The 16,631-nt window shown below is 37.8% G+C and overlaps 1 protein-coding gene across 1 annotated transcript in view; it reads right to left on the bottom strand.

The window, feature by feature from the left end:
* The window catches only part of RTN4 (reticulon 4), a 63,916-nt gene extending 47,911 nt beyond the window's left edge, over positions 1-16,005 (bottom strand). Inside the window, exon 1 of the mRNA XM_087960979.1 lies at positions 15,981-16,005. Within this exon, the coding sequence (XP_087817105.1) occupies positions 15,981-15,990 (10 nt within the window). The 5' untranslated portion in view covers positions 15,991-16,005. The remainder of the gene's footprint in view (positions 1-15,980) is intronic.
* Between the last annotated feature and the right edge of the window lie 626 nt (positions 16,006-16,631).

Below are 16,631 nucleotides of genomic sequence, written 5' to 3' on the forward strand. Positions count from 1 at the left end.
ATATTTCTTTCTTTTCAGACTCACAGTTTTTGGATACACTGCAAGTATATGTTCACACTTTACATTTTGAAACCATTGTCATTTAATTATTCCTTCATCTCAAAAGCACTTGGGAGAATGCTAGATGAAGTTGATAAATCCTACCACAGACCATTACAGGTGCAAAAATACCCTCACTGAATGTTTGAAGTGAACCGTAAACTATCTGGGGTGTTCTCAAAGGGATGCATGATTCATATGATCCCCAGGTCAGCATTTTTAAAATAGACCCATTCTGCAACTTTATAAGTAGCTCACTTTGAATCCTGCTTTAAATTTATTTATTCATTTTAGATAAATTTATTTATAGCATGTTTTATCCTGCCTTTATTACTTTTATAAGTAACTCAAGGCAGCAAAAGTACTTAATACTATTACTTCTTCCTCAATTTCCTCCACAACAACCCTGTGAAATGAATTGGGTTGAAAATAAGTGATTGCCCCAAAGTCACCCAACCAGCTTTCATGTCTGAGGGCTCATAGTTTCCTGATTTCTAGGACAGAACCTTAACCATTATACCAAATTGGTTTCCTTTGAAAAACAGAAAAAGGGACACCTATCTATATAGAAAAAACAGATTCATGCATACATATACAATACAAAACATTCCTTCTGTGCTTTGCTACTTTCCCATTCCATCTTGGTTTTGCTACATTGTCTCACTGCTCTTTTCTGGTTTCTCTCACCTCCCTTCTTTACATATTAGGTTCTACAAGTTTCCTGAATTTTATCCAGAACCCAGCACCAGGTGCTCTTTTTAATTATTCTTTTCTCTGCTTGACGGTACTTGTTATGTGCACTTCAAAGCAAAGAGTCCAGTTCAAGGTATCTTTATATAGGAGCAATGGCACTTTGTATGCTTGGATCTCAGAGGTATTAAAAAGAAATTAGAATGGTGACTGAAAACAATTGCTTCCCTTCAAAGCAATTCCAACTGCAGTAATTTGAGACAATTATAATTCCCGCCCCACCCCCCCCCCAGCCACTCAGTGCAGCAACCTAACTTGAAGCCTGAAGTAACAATCAAACAAGATTTTATTGGGAAGGAGCTCATACAAAAAAGAAGTGGCAGCAGCAGGGAAAGTTTATTTAATTGTCATACTTTCACTATTTTCTGAGGAAAAATTTGTTTCCTGGTTAATTTCATTTTAAATTACATAATGCATTCTATCTAGATCCTCAACTCCCAACATCCCCAAGAGGCATAGCCAGTGAAGAGGGATGGAGGAAGTCATGGTTGAATATCATATGTAGTGAAATAAATCATAATGTATTCCATGAGGCTTATTCTTCAAAAAATGTGGCCACACTGGGATGCTGTTTGGTTACTGCTCAATAGTCATCAACATAATATAGCCGCCTCCTTTAAAGCAAACAAATCAAACCAGTTTGCTCACATGTCTTGTAAACAGAGGCCTCATCCAGGTTTTGGTTTCTTTCCCTGGATACAATATTTATGGATATGTAAAGCATCATAAGTGATCCAGCTAATTATCAAAACAATGTTGAGACTGCAGAAAACTGATTCCTGTATGAAGGTTTGATATAGCGCTGATAGATAGGGTGCAGCAGCTACTAAAGATTAGATGCTGCCAGTTTAGTCATGTGCTCAGTTAATTGTTAAGCTCATGGCATATGCAGGAGTGAAGGAAAATACTTTATGTAGGCTGCAAAAATTCAGGATCACAGCACAGTTAGAACTGTCTTTCCTGCCATCTAATGGCACACCAGATTTTTGCATGTAGCCCTAAGTGCAGCAAAAACAGAGGTTGTATTAAGTATCTGAAAGGGGGGGAAAGGTGAGTCTCTCATAATGGTCAGCTAATGACCAATACTTCAAGAGATTATCTTAATAAGCTTCTGGAAATATTTGAAGACACAGTCATAGAATCATCAAATATAAATGAGGAATGACAAAGGACCTTGGAGAGAATCTGTTGAAACTTAGCAGACAGCCATCACTGAGGTCCACAGATGATGATTTATCAAATTAATATAGCCAAGCACTCTTGGATTCTGGAAATATTTTCCATTGGTTGTGATAGCTCCTTTCAATCTTCCCACTGGAAACAGAGTAGAATTAGCTGACCAGAAGTATTAGTAGCAGTTACTCAGTGCAATAAATCAGACTAGGCTGGGGTTAGAAGAAGAAAAGCTTGGTTATGTTTGAAGATTTAGGGGATACAAGGCATATCTGTTATAGTTGAAACAAACACTATATTTGTAATACAGTACAGCAATTCCTTGAACAACTGCAGAAACAACATGTTTTAACCAGCCTTGTATTTATGACTTTGAGTCCTAGTTGGCAGGAACTCATATAATATTATGATATTTCAGAAATATTTGACTGCTATGTCCTAATCCATTTGCACAAACTGTTTTACACAGAAGAGATAAATAATAAATTGAAGCCATTAAATTGGATAATTTATATAGTTATAAACTATTAATTCAAATCTGTAAGCTATTAAATAAGTCAGCTAGTCAGATGGAGAAGTAACACTACAGATACTCATACCTTGAAACATTGGTTTAGTAGACTAATCTTCTTCATCCAAGTGTTCTTAAGCTTTATTGGGATCACATCTTCCAGAGTTCTCAGCTACCTAGAAATTGTAATCAAAACAAATTTAGAAATCACTAGATTGTGGAAAATTGATTTAAGTCTATTATACAGTAGCACTTCCTGTAAATTTCTCTATTTATATTCCTCAAAAGTTTCTGCTATAACACATTTTGAAAATTATTTTAAACTAGCTCTATACCTATGCTTCACCATGACACTATGTGATCAGGCTTAGTTTTTGGGGAAGGAAATAAGGGAAATAAGGGGAAAAAATGTGCCTCTGCCTACCACCATCCATTGATATTCATATGGCTAGCATCCTGTCAGTGTGTGAGAGAGTTGAGGGCTGTTTGGAAACTGAAACAATATTTGCTGTGTGAGCAAGAAGGAGATAGCAAGGAGCCTGGATGTAGCTTAGCTCAACTGTTCTATACTAAAGCTGGTTGCTGCTGTGAAACTAAAACAGAAACTGAAATTCTTCTCCTCTGTTTGTGTTTTGCATTTGGAACAGATTTCCTTTCATGTGGTGAGGGGGAGTAGAACTCCTTAGCATCAGAGCGTGTTAATAATAATATATGAAATACTAATGCTCTGATGGTCATTTCAAAAAATCCTTTCTTAGTGAGCACCTAGAAGCCAAGAGGAAAATACGTGCCAAATTTCAAGTTTGTAGGCTTTACGGTTCTCGAGATTTTGTGATGATTCATGAGTGGTATTTCTCTTTTATATATATAGAGAGAGAGATAAGGGAGAGTCTGATGGTATCTTAAATATAAACAGATTTACATGAGGATGATCATGGACTAAAAGCACCTTCATCAGAGAAATATCAGAGATACTACTCTGATACTGCTATATCAGAGATAGTATAGTAGTATCATCATAATAAGGATTAAAACAGTATTTAACATAGATGAAATGCATCTACTATTGAATATGTTAAAAGGATTGGGAATTAAATGTACAAAATATCTGCTTCAAAAGCACCAGAGGTAAGAAAACAAAGGCATTAAAGAGGTTTATAAAGAGACATGACTCAACAGAATCTGCCACCATAATAGTAAGCAAGGGACTGTTTTGAGATGCATCAGCTGAAGACCTATATCAGAACAGTACTCCTAGCAGAATTAAACTGTTCATGGAAAATTGCTACTTGAGCAACACTGTGATGACCCCTAGTCTCTCAAAATAACCCAAAACCCAAAACATACATTAAAGTCCGGTAATGCCTTCAACTTAATTTCACTGTTTTATTAGGCACAGTTTAAAGTCACAAAAGTAAATAATGAGGCCAAAAGAAAACCAAAACAAACCACATTGACGAGAGTTCCGAAGCAAGCCAAGATAATTAATCATCCATTCTAAGAAGATAACCGAGGAGCCAGCAAAGATAAACCTCTTTCAAAGAAAACATTAAACTTTGACTCCAGCAAATTCTGACTACGCAGTTACAAACTTATATACATAGCTCCCAGCTGCAAGCCACGAGGAGGATCAAGGTAATCTCCTCCTGAGTAGACCTCGCTTTTCCCTGATCCTCTCCTCCCTGCGTGACCTAGGATGGATAGGGGATGGGCCTGGATCCTCCTCTGATTGCTCAGCCAGCCTCTGCCCTTCCCCAGCCTCCTATACCACCTCTGGAGCCACACTCCCACTCCCTGTTGGCTGTTCCTCCTCTTCCTCAGAGTCAGTCTCCACCAGGGGCATGACAAACACATTTCGAGACCAGTGGCTACAAACTAGGGCAAATTCAATATAATGTTTCATTATTCTTACATATGTTAAATACCTAAAAACAAAGTAAGATAAAGTACAAACCAGACCCCATGGTTCATTTGGCTTGGTACAATTAATGTGACTTTCAGTGGCATTCCAAATGTTTAGTCGATACTGGCTATGTTGAAGGCATATTCACCAGAGTTACTTTATTAACAGTTTATTGTGACACAGAAATAAGGCTGGCTTTCCTTAGCTTATCATTAGTTTAGGCCTTCAAATGTTGCTCTATCAATATTATTGCTTGTCATTTGGAGTAAATATAAGGATTTAGTTATTTAACTTCCAATCTACAATTTGATTCATTTGCCTGCATCATATCTCAACTGCAGATAATACTTCATTTCCTCTCCTTAGTAGAAGATGGGAAAATCAAATGAATTATTCTATTGCAATAAAATTAGAATACCTTATGCTGGGGAGTGGGCTTCAAATGTTTTAGCTAAATGGGGGGAATCCAAATGAAAACGAATGAAAAATGTTTAGCTTACCCAACCTGAGGAGAACCGAGGGCTGTAAAACGGATTCTGGCCAGCATTGTATAAGGCCCTTACATCTTACTTTTTATACTAAAAAGTACAAAAACTGCACTAAATCACGAACGACAATAGCTGGAGTTGGTTCGTTCCCCGTGCTGTTTGATTTCAACCATCTCTTTATTCTCCAACACAATTATTGCTACCCTAAGTAGCTCAATTTCAATTGTCCCTTCATTTAACTATACCAAATTGAACCATTGAGTTTCTCTCTTAGATAGCCAATTAATTCCTATTATGAGAAACACTTTTTTTCAGTTTTGCATTTCTTTTCCAGAAATGTTCTTTTCTAGTTCTGCTGGGATCTCTCTTTCTCATGTCTCCTTATCACAAAAGAGATTTTCATTAGTGTGATACAGTGATATTGATTGGAAATGAATTTCAGAAAGAGCAGAAGCTACAAAGGAGATATTGTAAAAATTGTTGCTGCACTACAGAGTAAAATTGCAGTTGCTAGTAATCACATAGAAATGCCCAATAGGATGTGATATAATTTGATTTGTCAGAGGTTCCAGTGTTTTGTTCTTTGCAATGTTAGGAAACTCTACAGGATATGTATTTTTAGGGATGGGTTGCCTTTAAGCAGTCATATTTCAAGGATGAGATCATGAATTTAATGCAAAAAATGTGCCAAGATGGTCAGTCAGACTCTGCAAGATAAGAAGAGCTGAATGAGAGCTACTCTAGTTGCTCTCCATATTTATCAAAGGCATGCAGAGTGCAAACGCCGTGCTTGAGAGCCAGAAGTTCCTATTAGAAAGCTGTACTCCCTACAATAAGTTATTCTGATGGTTTTGGCCAGGGTTCAGCTTCAGGAAAAACAATACAATTGGTTTGGCAAGTAAAAGTAGTTACACAGAAATAATACTTTGATTAGAATTTATTTTTTGCTGTCAGGAGTACAATCACAGGATGAAAAAGATAAACAAAGAGACATTGGACATGTTATTCAGATCAGTGTTTCTCCACCTTACCAACTTTTAGATGTTTGCATCAACATATGCTGACTGGGGAATTTTGGGAGTTGAAATTCAGACATCTTAAAGTTATTGAGATTGAGAAACAGATTTAGAGCAGGGGTGTCAAAATCGCGCCATCACGTGACGTATCATGACTTTTCCCCCTTCACTAAACCTGGTGTGGATGTGGCCACCACATGACACATCTGGCCTGCAGGCTGTGAGTTTGACAGTCCTGATTTAGAATTTCTCCTTAAGAAAGATAACTAGTTCGACAGCTCTGAATTTCATTAAATTGTTTTATTACAATAAATAAACACAAATTACAGTCAATTCTTAAAGAGGCACGTTATTCTAGTTTTTTAAAATTCCAATTGAAACTTCCAATATATTGAAATAAAGGCCATAATCCATCTATCATCATGCTCTGATTCTTTAAATGGGGAAATTTTAAGAGTTCCTCAGCTTCTTTGGGGTTACCCTGTTTCTCCAACAATATGGCCTCCCCCAATAGGAAGTCCCAGTATGTTTTATAGGCATGAAATGAAATTAAGCCCCTCCCCCCAAATTAAGGCCTATATTAAAACATGCGAAATGGTGGGGAATGGGGGGAGGGCTTGCTGTTAGGAAGTACTTTTGTTGCACACCCGGATATGGTGCTGCTTGCGTTGACCCCGATACGAAGTGCCCCACCAACGCCGAGGTCAACATCCAAGCCGTCGCCGCCCAAAGATGCAAGGGGGGGAATTAAGTCACCCCCGAAAAGACGGCCTAGCCATTTTTTCGGGGCTCAAAAAAAAAATAAGACCCAGCCTTATTATATGAGAAACACAGTAGTTTTGTGAGAATATAAATAGTGTAGAGGGGATTTAATTTTTAATACTTCCCTTTATTTAAATATGTTCAATTAAATACTTAAAGGTCTGTGTCATTAATGGACCAGCTCCTTGCCTAACCTATGGTCACAAGCCACAGTCATCCCCATCTTCAAAAAGGGAGACCCAAGCCTAGTTGAAAATTACAGACCTATCTCCTTATGCTGCGTCACCTGTAAAGTCATGGAATCAATTATTAACCAATCCATCATCCTCCACTTAGAGACAAACAACCTACTCTCCAACAAACAATTTGGTTTCAGAAAAAAACTATCCTGTAATCTGCAACTCTTACACTGCAAAAACATATGGACGACACAACTCGACCAGGGCAAAGCAATAGACGCAATCTACATAGACTTCTGTAAAGCCTTTGATTCAGTGGTACACGACAAACTACTCCTAAAAATAAAATCCTATGGTATCTCTGGACAACTGAATAACTGGATAGAAGCATTCCTGGCAAACAGACAACAAATGGTCAAAATTGGAAGCGTCCTATCAAATTCTGTACCTGTCAATAGTGGTGTCCCCAAGGCAGTGTTCTAGGACCAACTCTCTTCATACTCTACATAAATGACCTCTGTGATCGTATTAAGAGCAATTGCGTTCTTTTCGCTGATGATGTAAAGCTGTTCAATACCACAGACAATACTGCTACCCTACAAAAGATCTTGACTATGTATCAGAATGGTCAAACAAATGGCAACTTCAAATCTCAACAAATAAATGCTCTGTCTTACATATTGGCAAAAAAATCAGAAAATAAAATACAAGCTGAATAGTCAAGATCTTGTTGATGACCCAAGCTCTGTAAAGGACCTTGGAATACTCACCTCTAATGATCTAAGTGCTAGAGCCCACTGCAACTACATAGCCAAAAAGGCATTAAGAGTTGTTAACCTAATCCTACGTAGCTTTTTCTCTGGTAATATCACACTACTAACCAGAGCATACAAAACATTTGCTAGACCAATACTCGAATACAGTTCATCAGTCTGGAACCCACATTACATATCTGATATTAGCACAATTGAGAAAGTCCAGAAATATTTCACAAGAAGAGTTCTCCACTCCTCTACTCGTTGTAGAATACCTTATGCCACCAGACTTGAAATTCTAGAACTAGAAAACCTTGAATTACGCTGCGTCTTCGGTCTGATTTAAGCATGGTATATAAAATCATACATTGCAATGTCCTACCTGTCAATGAATACTTCAGCTTCAACCATAACAACACAAGAGCACACAATAGATACAAACTCAATGTTAACCGCACCAAACTTGATTGCAGGAAATATGACTTCAGCAATAGAGTGGTCAATGTCTGGAATACTCTACCCGACTCTGTAGTTTCTTCCCCAAACCCCAAAAACTTTAACCTTAGACTTTCTACTATTGACCTCACCCCTTTCCTAAGAGGTCTGTAGGGGGCGTGCATAAGCGCACCAACGTGCCTACCGTCCCTGTCCTATTGTTTCTCTTATTCTTCTTTTATTTTTCTTATATGTACCCATTTCATGTATTCACAACTATGTATACACTTATACTTATTATCTTGTAAACAATTGGCAAATCAAATAAATAAATAAATAAATAAATAAATAAATAAATAAATAAAAATGTTCTAGGAGATATTCTCATTTGCTCCTCACTCATATTAGTTCTGCCTGTGATCCTCATTCTTTCTCAGTACCTTCCTATCAGAGATTTGTCTTACTATAATATTATCAGCTTCCTGAGGTACATAGCTGTAATAACGATTTCTATTTGTGACTTGCAAAGTCTGGATAGCAAGCTGTATGTAACTCTTTTCAATTTATTTCAGCAGCTTCAGCACTGTAGTACATGCTTCATAGACATACAGCATATCTATTTTCTCTTTCACTAATTCCTCCCTTTAACCTTTAGTCTTTTTATATTTCAAATTGAAAGTTTCCACATGCCATGATGGTGACAAGATGGAGGCCCGTCACAGATTGGCCTTGTCACCCATTATGACTATGGTGAACTGAAACCTCAATGTAATGTTTTTTAATACAATAGTGAAAGACTATGTTACCAACCTTAGGTACATATGTGCCATAGCAGCATTTCCTGAAAATGGTAAGAACAGTGCCAGTCAATTTTGGGATATCTGGACCAATTTCCACACATACAAACAAACCCAGTTTTGCCTCAAGCAAACTCACACTATTCAATGCATATTGTGATATCTAAACTAGAGACTATATTGCAAGGCAACATAATACTGCCCACATTCCATCAATGTCCGAGATAAGTTATTAAACCATAGCTTAATGTAGGATGGGAATAACATTATTCTTCTAGCTAGATGGCAGCTTAAACAAGGGTGTTGAAATAGATTGGCAGACCATGCAGCTTCTTCTCATTTCAGAAAGAAAGTAAGCAAATGTTTTCATTCCTTCCTTCTGGTTCTATTTAAATTGGTAATCAGGCTAATACCTAGAGTAGTTATGTTTATTAAAATATTAATGCATGAAAAATGCAAGTTCTGATTAAGATTAGATACCTATTGGCAACTGAAGTTATGGCTTCTGTGATAACTGTGTTAAATACATTCTTCTTATGGCAGAAGCTGAGATAGTGATGCTGAAGGAAGGTGGTTTTTGTCAGTTCCAGGATGAACTAACCTAAGCAGAACATAGCTGTTCATCCAATTTTCCCCTTCTTCAAATACTGTGAAGCAATTCTCACACCTGAGCAATAAGCAGTGCTTTCCAAAAGGGTCTCTTCTATGTATCTTCTTTGCATCAGTTCACCTAATAAATGCATGCACAAGAATCCTTGGGTAGAATATGTCAAATGGGATTAATTTTATTCTTTCTGGAATGAAATTGGTTCTCTTGGTTTTTGTTAAATATCTCTATATTTCTTGTTAGCAGCTTCTCCCTACACAGCCTACACATTCACATTTTAGTAGTTTGGGTCACTTTCAATCTTAGGGAGCTCAAATATTGTTAGCACAGAAGAAAGGAAGAATGCTTATAATGTCAGACAAAATGCTAAACATGTAATCATAGCTTATATAAAAATATAATTTTTAAAATAAAGCAGACTTAACATCATCGGACATGGTATCCTGCAGAATCATCTGAGATGATTAATATGACTCAATCCCAGCTCCTAAAATGCTTTGAAAAAGTTGCCTGCAATCTAAGACTGTAGGTTCACCTACTGTTTAAGCAATGCAAGTAGTCCTTGAGTTATGACCACAATTAAGCCCAAAATTTATTGCTGGTAAGTGAAACTTTTGTAAATGAGTTTGCCCCATTTTACAACTTTTCTTGCCACACTTATTAAGTGAATCATTGCATTTGTTAAGTTACTAACATGGTGGTTAAGTGAATCTGGATTCCCCATTGATTTTGCAGAAGCTATGATCACATAACTCCAGGACACCGCAATTGTCATAAATATGAGTCAGTTGCCAGGCATCTGAATTTTGAACATGTGGGATTCAATTTTTTTACTACTGGTTCTGTGGGTGTGGCTTGGTGGGTGTGGCAGGAGAAAGATACTGTAAAATCTCCAGTCAGAGGTGGGATTTGCCAGTTCTCTGAACTACTCAAAATTTCCGCTACCGGTTCTCCAGAACTGGTCAAAATCTGCTGAACTTGCTGATGTGACCAGGATCATGTGAAAAACAACCGTAAGTCACTTTTTCAGTGCTCTTGTAGCTTTAAATAGTCATTAAATGAACTGTTGTAAGTTGAGGGCTACCTGTAGTTGGAGGCCTACCCTAGCTTTGTCTAGTGTGCCAGTTGAGCATCTTTTTGGTCTGAGAAGTCCTTGAAACCGTGATTCATGCCTCATAGTTAGACTACTGCAATGTACTCTACATGGTATTGGCTTTCAAGACAATGTGAAAATTTCAGTTACCTAAATTACATAACTATCGAAAGGAAGGCAAGGTTCATCAGTGGAACTCATATATTGCAACTGCTACACTACTTGCCAGTGGACTTTTGGGTCCAATTTAAGGTGCTGGTTTTATCCTTTAAGCCCTACAAGGCCGCATACCCAGGTACTTACAGGATTGTCTGGCAATAAAATTCAGGTGATTGTTTACCTTAGATTTCTTGAAACAATTGATAGCCCAATAACATCTGGATAACATTAAAAATAATGGTGAATAGCCCACCAGAATGTTTCTCTTTGAGCTATTCATAGAACTTCTTTGTTGCTGGCATTCCTCTTCTGTCGGAAAGCCCACGGGAGAGTGGTGATGTCAAGCTTTAACAACACCTCCGAAACGGCTGCTGGGTAGTGTTGGGAATGATTCAGCATTATCATGAAAACCCTCCTGGGTTATTTATACCATCCTCCCACCTTATATGCCAAGATGTCTTGCTTTTTTACATTTGCCGAGGGATAATTCTTCCTATTTATAATTTCTGCTTTTCTTCTGTAGTCCATTAGTAGCAATTTGATTGCATATTTCAGGGTATAATTCTTGATGCTTTCATTATGTTTTGACTGTTTAGTTGCAAAATACTTGATTATTGGCTGTCCATTGATCCGGCTCAAAGTTATCAGATTAGGGGAACTTCTCGTACATTTCTTCTTTTTCATGGAAAAAATGCAGATGTCTAAATCTAAATGTCTAATTCCAATCTCTTTCTCTCTTAACTAAAATACAAAGAGATATGGTACATTTTTGTTTGCATGATTCTCCTTTCTCGGCATTAACAAATATCTTTTCTTTAATCACTGGAGACTAGACATGTCAGGAGTGAGTCAGGAGCTCAAGCTGAATATTTTAGGAAGTGATTTGTCATTTTTATCCCCAGTGATGCAGTTCTACTGACATTGAGATAATCAAGATTTTCTGTCCATTTTGACCATTTTCTGTCTCCACATCCTTCTTTCTAACCTTTAAGGCTACAAGCCCATGCAAAGCAATAAGCCAGAAAAAATTAACTGAGACAAATCGTTTAGAAATAAAGTATTGAAATTTGCATCTCATCAAAGGACAAAACATTAAATTAAATGAATGTTTAAAGCAAAATAAAATGGAATAAAATAAAGTTTAAAAGAACATAGGACATTCTGGATAATGGTTAAAAAAACGAGAGATTAAAAATCCAGCCTTTGAGGGCTAACTCTGGGAAGAATAGTAAAAATGTTCCTAAAAGCCAGACTTGCTTTTAAATGAGAAAAATAGAAATAAATTATAAAAAGCTAATCTAACAGATTAACAAAGGTCACTCATCCTGAGCTGCATCTATTCTGAAACAGAAAGTTTATTTTGTTTTTTTTGCACAAAGGAATGTAGCCCAGTCTTTCCCTTGGCAGCTGGAAGACATACTACAAATTCTTCACAAAGCTTGAAGCTGGAACTTTCTTTTTCTGTGCTAGACATGTCAGGCAGTTCAATGTGCAAACCAGTGCAGGAAAGAAAATTAGGATTATTTTGACTTTGTATTGCTGGATGTTGTGTTCGCTTTCCTGCAGATTATGCAATGCTGTCAGAAGGGATCAAAAGTTTGTAGGGATTTGAATATTTCTGCCAGGAATATGAACACTATTTTGCTAATTGAGGGGCAATTTGCACATTGCAAGCAGTGGTTTGAGTTTCTTCTCATATCTTTAATTGAAAAATAGCTTCAAAAACTGCATAGCCTATGTTGTTTCCCATCAATGACGTGCAGGATAAAAAAGTAGTGAAGGCTAACCCACACTCCATAACTGAATAAATATTGAATAATCTTTTATATTCTTCATAGCATTGGTTTAGATCAGGGGTGTCAAACTCAAGGCCTGCTGGCCAAATCTGGCCCAAAGGATGCTTAGATCTGGCCTGCGGGGCTGCCCTGGAAACAGCGAAGGACCGGCCTGCGGTGCCTCTGCCACATGCTCCCTCCTGAGCTCCATTTTTGCTGGCAGAAGATTGCAGGAAGCTGTCGCAGCCAAAAACTCAGGAGCTCATTTTCGCTGGCAGAGCATTTGGGCCACCATAGGTGCCCCTGACACAAGTGATGTCGAGCTGGCCATGCCCACCCTGGCCACGTCTATTCCAGCCCCCTGAGATCAAACAGAACCCTGGTGAAGTCCTCAATGAAATCGAGTTTGACACCCCTGGTTTAGATGCTTTTCAGACATGTTGAATTACAAGTGCTATCTTCACAAGTCAGCCATTTTAATGGGATATTTCAAAATCTTTGGTCTCCCTATTGTTGGTGTCAGTTTTCCAAGTGATGAAATCCATTTAAAAAGAAAAGAGCTAAGTCCACTTTCCAAAACAATTTCTTTTATTTAGGAAAGCATCAAATTGGCAAAGTCCATGGTAATTCTGGATCTGACACAACCCAGAATTACCCCACAATATCAGAAGTTAGAAACAACTCCCAAAAGTCACATTCTCCAATAGAAGTAATTCAACTTTGCTTGATGTCATAAATCTCCACCTCAATGAGTCTGAACACAGTCAGCTCATTTTCCCACAGGAAGAAGAATCACCTAGCCTAAACAACTCTCCCTATCTCCACTCCTCCCTCCTTAGGAATGTGGCAAGCCCGAAACCCTTTCCCCAAGAGAAAGTAAGAAAAAGAGTATATACTAAACTAAAATGGCTACACTTATGTCAATTTCGGGCTTGACAGTTGGCTCTTATGCCATGTAATAAAAATGGACTTGAATTGATCCAGGTACTGCTTTTTGTACAGTAAAACTCATGGCTGAGTTCATAACCTGGCATAAACAAAGACAATTCATAACATCTTTATGCCCTGACAACTAAAATCACCCAGCAGTTTCTACATCAAACCTCAGTGATGCCAGAATGACCATCTGCATGATGACACCATCACACAAATTCTGCACATTTATTGTATCTGTATGCCTGATACAGGTATGTCAAATCATGTCGTTGGTGGGATTACATCATCATGCATATATCATAATTTGCCTTCACCTGATTCCCCCTGTGGATGCCGGTGATTATAGTGTAGTGTGATGACTTGCTTAATACTGCATGCTTAGAATTGAAAGGCTGGATTCTTATGACATATTAAACCAAACCCACGCATGCAGGCAAATATATGTGTTCCAAGATAATGTTGCAAGATCCAATCTGGGTCGATCACCAGTACCAAAGGTTTAGTCTGCTGAGCTTTTGGATTTGTTCTGGAGCCCCTCCTCAGGGAACTTCTCTCTCGCCATAATTTTCTCTCTATGTTCTGGTAGAGAGAAGTTCCCTGAGGATGGGCTCCAGCATGAGTCCAAAAGCTCAGAAAACTAAACCTTTGGTCCAGGTGAACAACCCAGATTGGGTCCTAAGCCAAATCCTTTAATTTAGTCTACCACGTGGTAGGGACCTACCCAGTGTCTTTTAATAGCAGCTGGGGGAGGGGAGGTGAAGGGAGAATCAACAAAAAGGTCAAAAGGAAATTAAATAAATGCCACACATAAGACTGATCATATTTTTATGCAGCACTGAAATGCTTGTGACAAGTGTTCCATTGTTGTCGAACTCTAAGAAGTGGGAAAAGTCTTGAAATAGCCCCCTGTTAACAAGAGAGGAAGAAAAGTTGCCACTCAGATACCAAGTCAACCAGATGAAGTCATAGGCTGGCATAACAACAGCCAATGTTGACAGTTTTCAATAGCCATCTGTGAACAGCCAACTTGCTAGAAAAATATGCAAGCAAACATAATGGGCTTGTGCATTAGATTCTCCCTGGTATTCAAAGAAAAGACGCTTCCTTCCTGAATGGAAAAATAATACAAAGGACATATTCTTTAACAGACGCTACTGATATAATAAATGTTTATTTAAAAGTGAGATTAAATAAACAATTATTGTTGTTTAGAAAGAAGGAAAATCAGTTTTTTCTCTCTTTTTCTTTTGTAGTATGCACCACTAAATTAAGTGCTACAATTCACTCAGATAAGAGGTTTTCTTTTCAATTTAAAAATTGAAATTTAGCCAGCTGGCACATTGAAAATATCCTTTTTCCTCCAACACTTGTTTTATTTAATATTTCATTTTCTCTAGCAGCAAAATTAAATGAAAATAAATAAAAATGAATTATGGTAAAGTAGGCATAGAAATAATAGAAATCTGACCATAAAATTAGGGTTTTCCAACTATAAAAATCCCATACATTGTTATTATTTACTGATTGATTTGCTAAAGACTAGTACAGCTAGACTAGGATCTCTAAAGTTCATATATTGTTCGAAGATGTTGATTGACACCTTCACCAATATGTTATTGTCTGTGACAAAAGAAAGTATAATGATAGGCTTCTATTAATTCTTGCAGCAAGCAATTAATCTACTAACAGGTCATCTAAAGGGGCAGGATAAAGAACAATGAAGTGGGGTGGATTCATGGGATCCGTGCCTAGCACTGATGCAAACAAACATGTAACACAATCAGTTCATTCATAACTCACTGGATTTTTTTTTCCCTTTGGAGCCCATCAAAACAGCTTCTCCTCTCCTGTTCCTTTTAAATGTATGATAACTGAAGAGAATCAGAAACCAATGTTGTAGTTGGCAGCTGCAGAAGATGACTGAATATTCTTTTTCATATTTTAGAGAACCAAAGTGCATACCATAAGCATTAAACAGCATAACTCACATTATACAGGTCTGTTAAATCAGCATTTTAAAATTATCAGCCCAACACAAAGTTAGTGTTAGTAGCATGCCAAAGAAGGAAAGATGGATACATGAAATGGTTGAATAGAAATACATATTTTAATATTGTGGTTATTATTACAGGTAATCTTCAACTTATGATAGTTCATTTAATGACTATTCAAAGTTAAGGTGACACTGAAAAAGATGACATGACCTGTCCTCTCACTTATGACCATTGTAGCATCTCCACAATCAGGTGATCAAAATTTGGGTAATTGGCAACCAACATATATTTATGATGGTTGCAGTGTCCTGGGGTCAGGTGATCCAGAAGACTTTCAACAAATCAATGGGGAAAGATAGATTTGCTTAAAAACTATGTGAGTCGCTTAATGACCATGACAAAAAGGATTGCAAAATTCAGCATGCCTCATGTAATGACCTCATTATTTAGTAACAGGAGTTCCAGTCCCAATTGTGGTCATAAGATTGCCAATAAATGACACAGTATTTATTTAGATACTAGCTCGATACCTGTGCTTTGCTATGAAACTATGTGGTCAGGCTTAGTTTTGGGGGAAGAAAATAAGGAGAGAAAAAATCTCTGCCTACCAGCATCCATTGGTATTCATCTGGCTAGCATCCTGTCAGTGTGTGAGAGAGTTGAGGGCTGTTTGAAACTGAAATAGTATTTGCTGTGTGAGCAAGAAGGAAAGAGCCTGGGAGTGGCTTAGCTCAGGTTTTCTGTACTAAAGCTGCTTGGTGCTCTGAAACTAAAACTGAAACTGAAATTCCTGTCCTCTGCTTCTGTTTTGCATTTAGAACAGATTTCTTTTCAGGTGGGGAAGGGGAGTAGCAGTGGTGGGATTCAACATTTTTTACTACCGGTTCTGTGGGCGCGACTTGGTGGGCATGGCAGGGGAATGATACTGTAAAATCTCCATTCCTACCCCACTCCAAGGCAAGGATACTGTAAAATCCCAATTCCCTCCCCACCCCACTAACCTGCTTTCCAGCTCTGTTCTCCTGTGCAGGGCAACAAAAGAAGACACAGCCAATCAGCTGGGACTCAGGAGGCAGAGAATAGATGGGGGTGGGGCCAACCAGAAGTGGTATTTACTGGTTTTCTGAACTACTCAAAATTTCTGCTACCAGTTCTCCAGAACTGGTCAGAATCTGCTGAATACGACCTCTGGGGAGTAGAACTCCTTAGCATCAGAGCGTGTTAATAATAATATACAAAATACTAATGCTGTGATCGTC

Source organism: Notechis scutatus, chromosome 1 (assembly GCF_049901735.1).
Source record: "Notechis scutatus isolate UNSWTSFEM ecotype Mainland chromosome 1, rNotScu1.2, whole genome shotgun sequence".
NCBI classification, from domain to species: Eukaryota; Metazoa; Chordata; class Lepidosauria; order Squamata; family Elapidae; genus Notechis; species Notechis scutatus.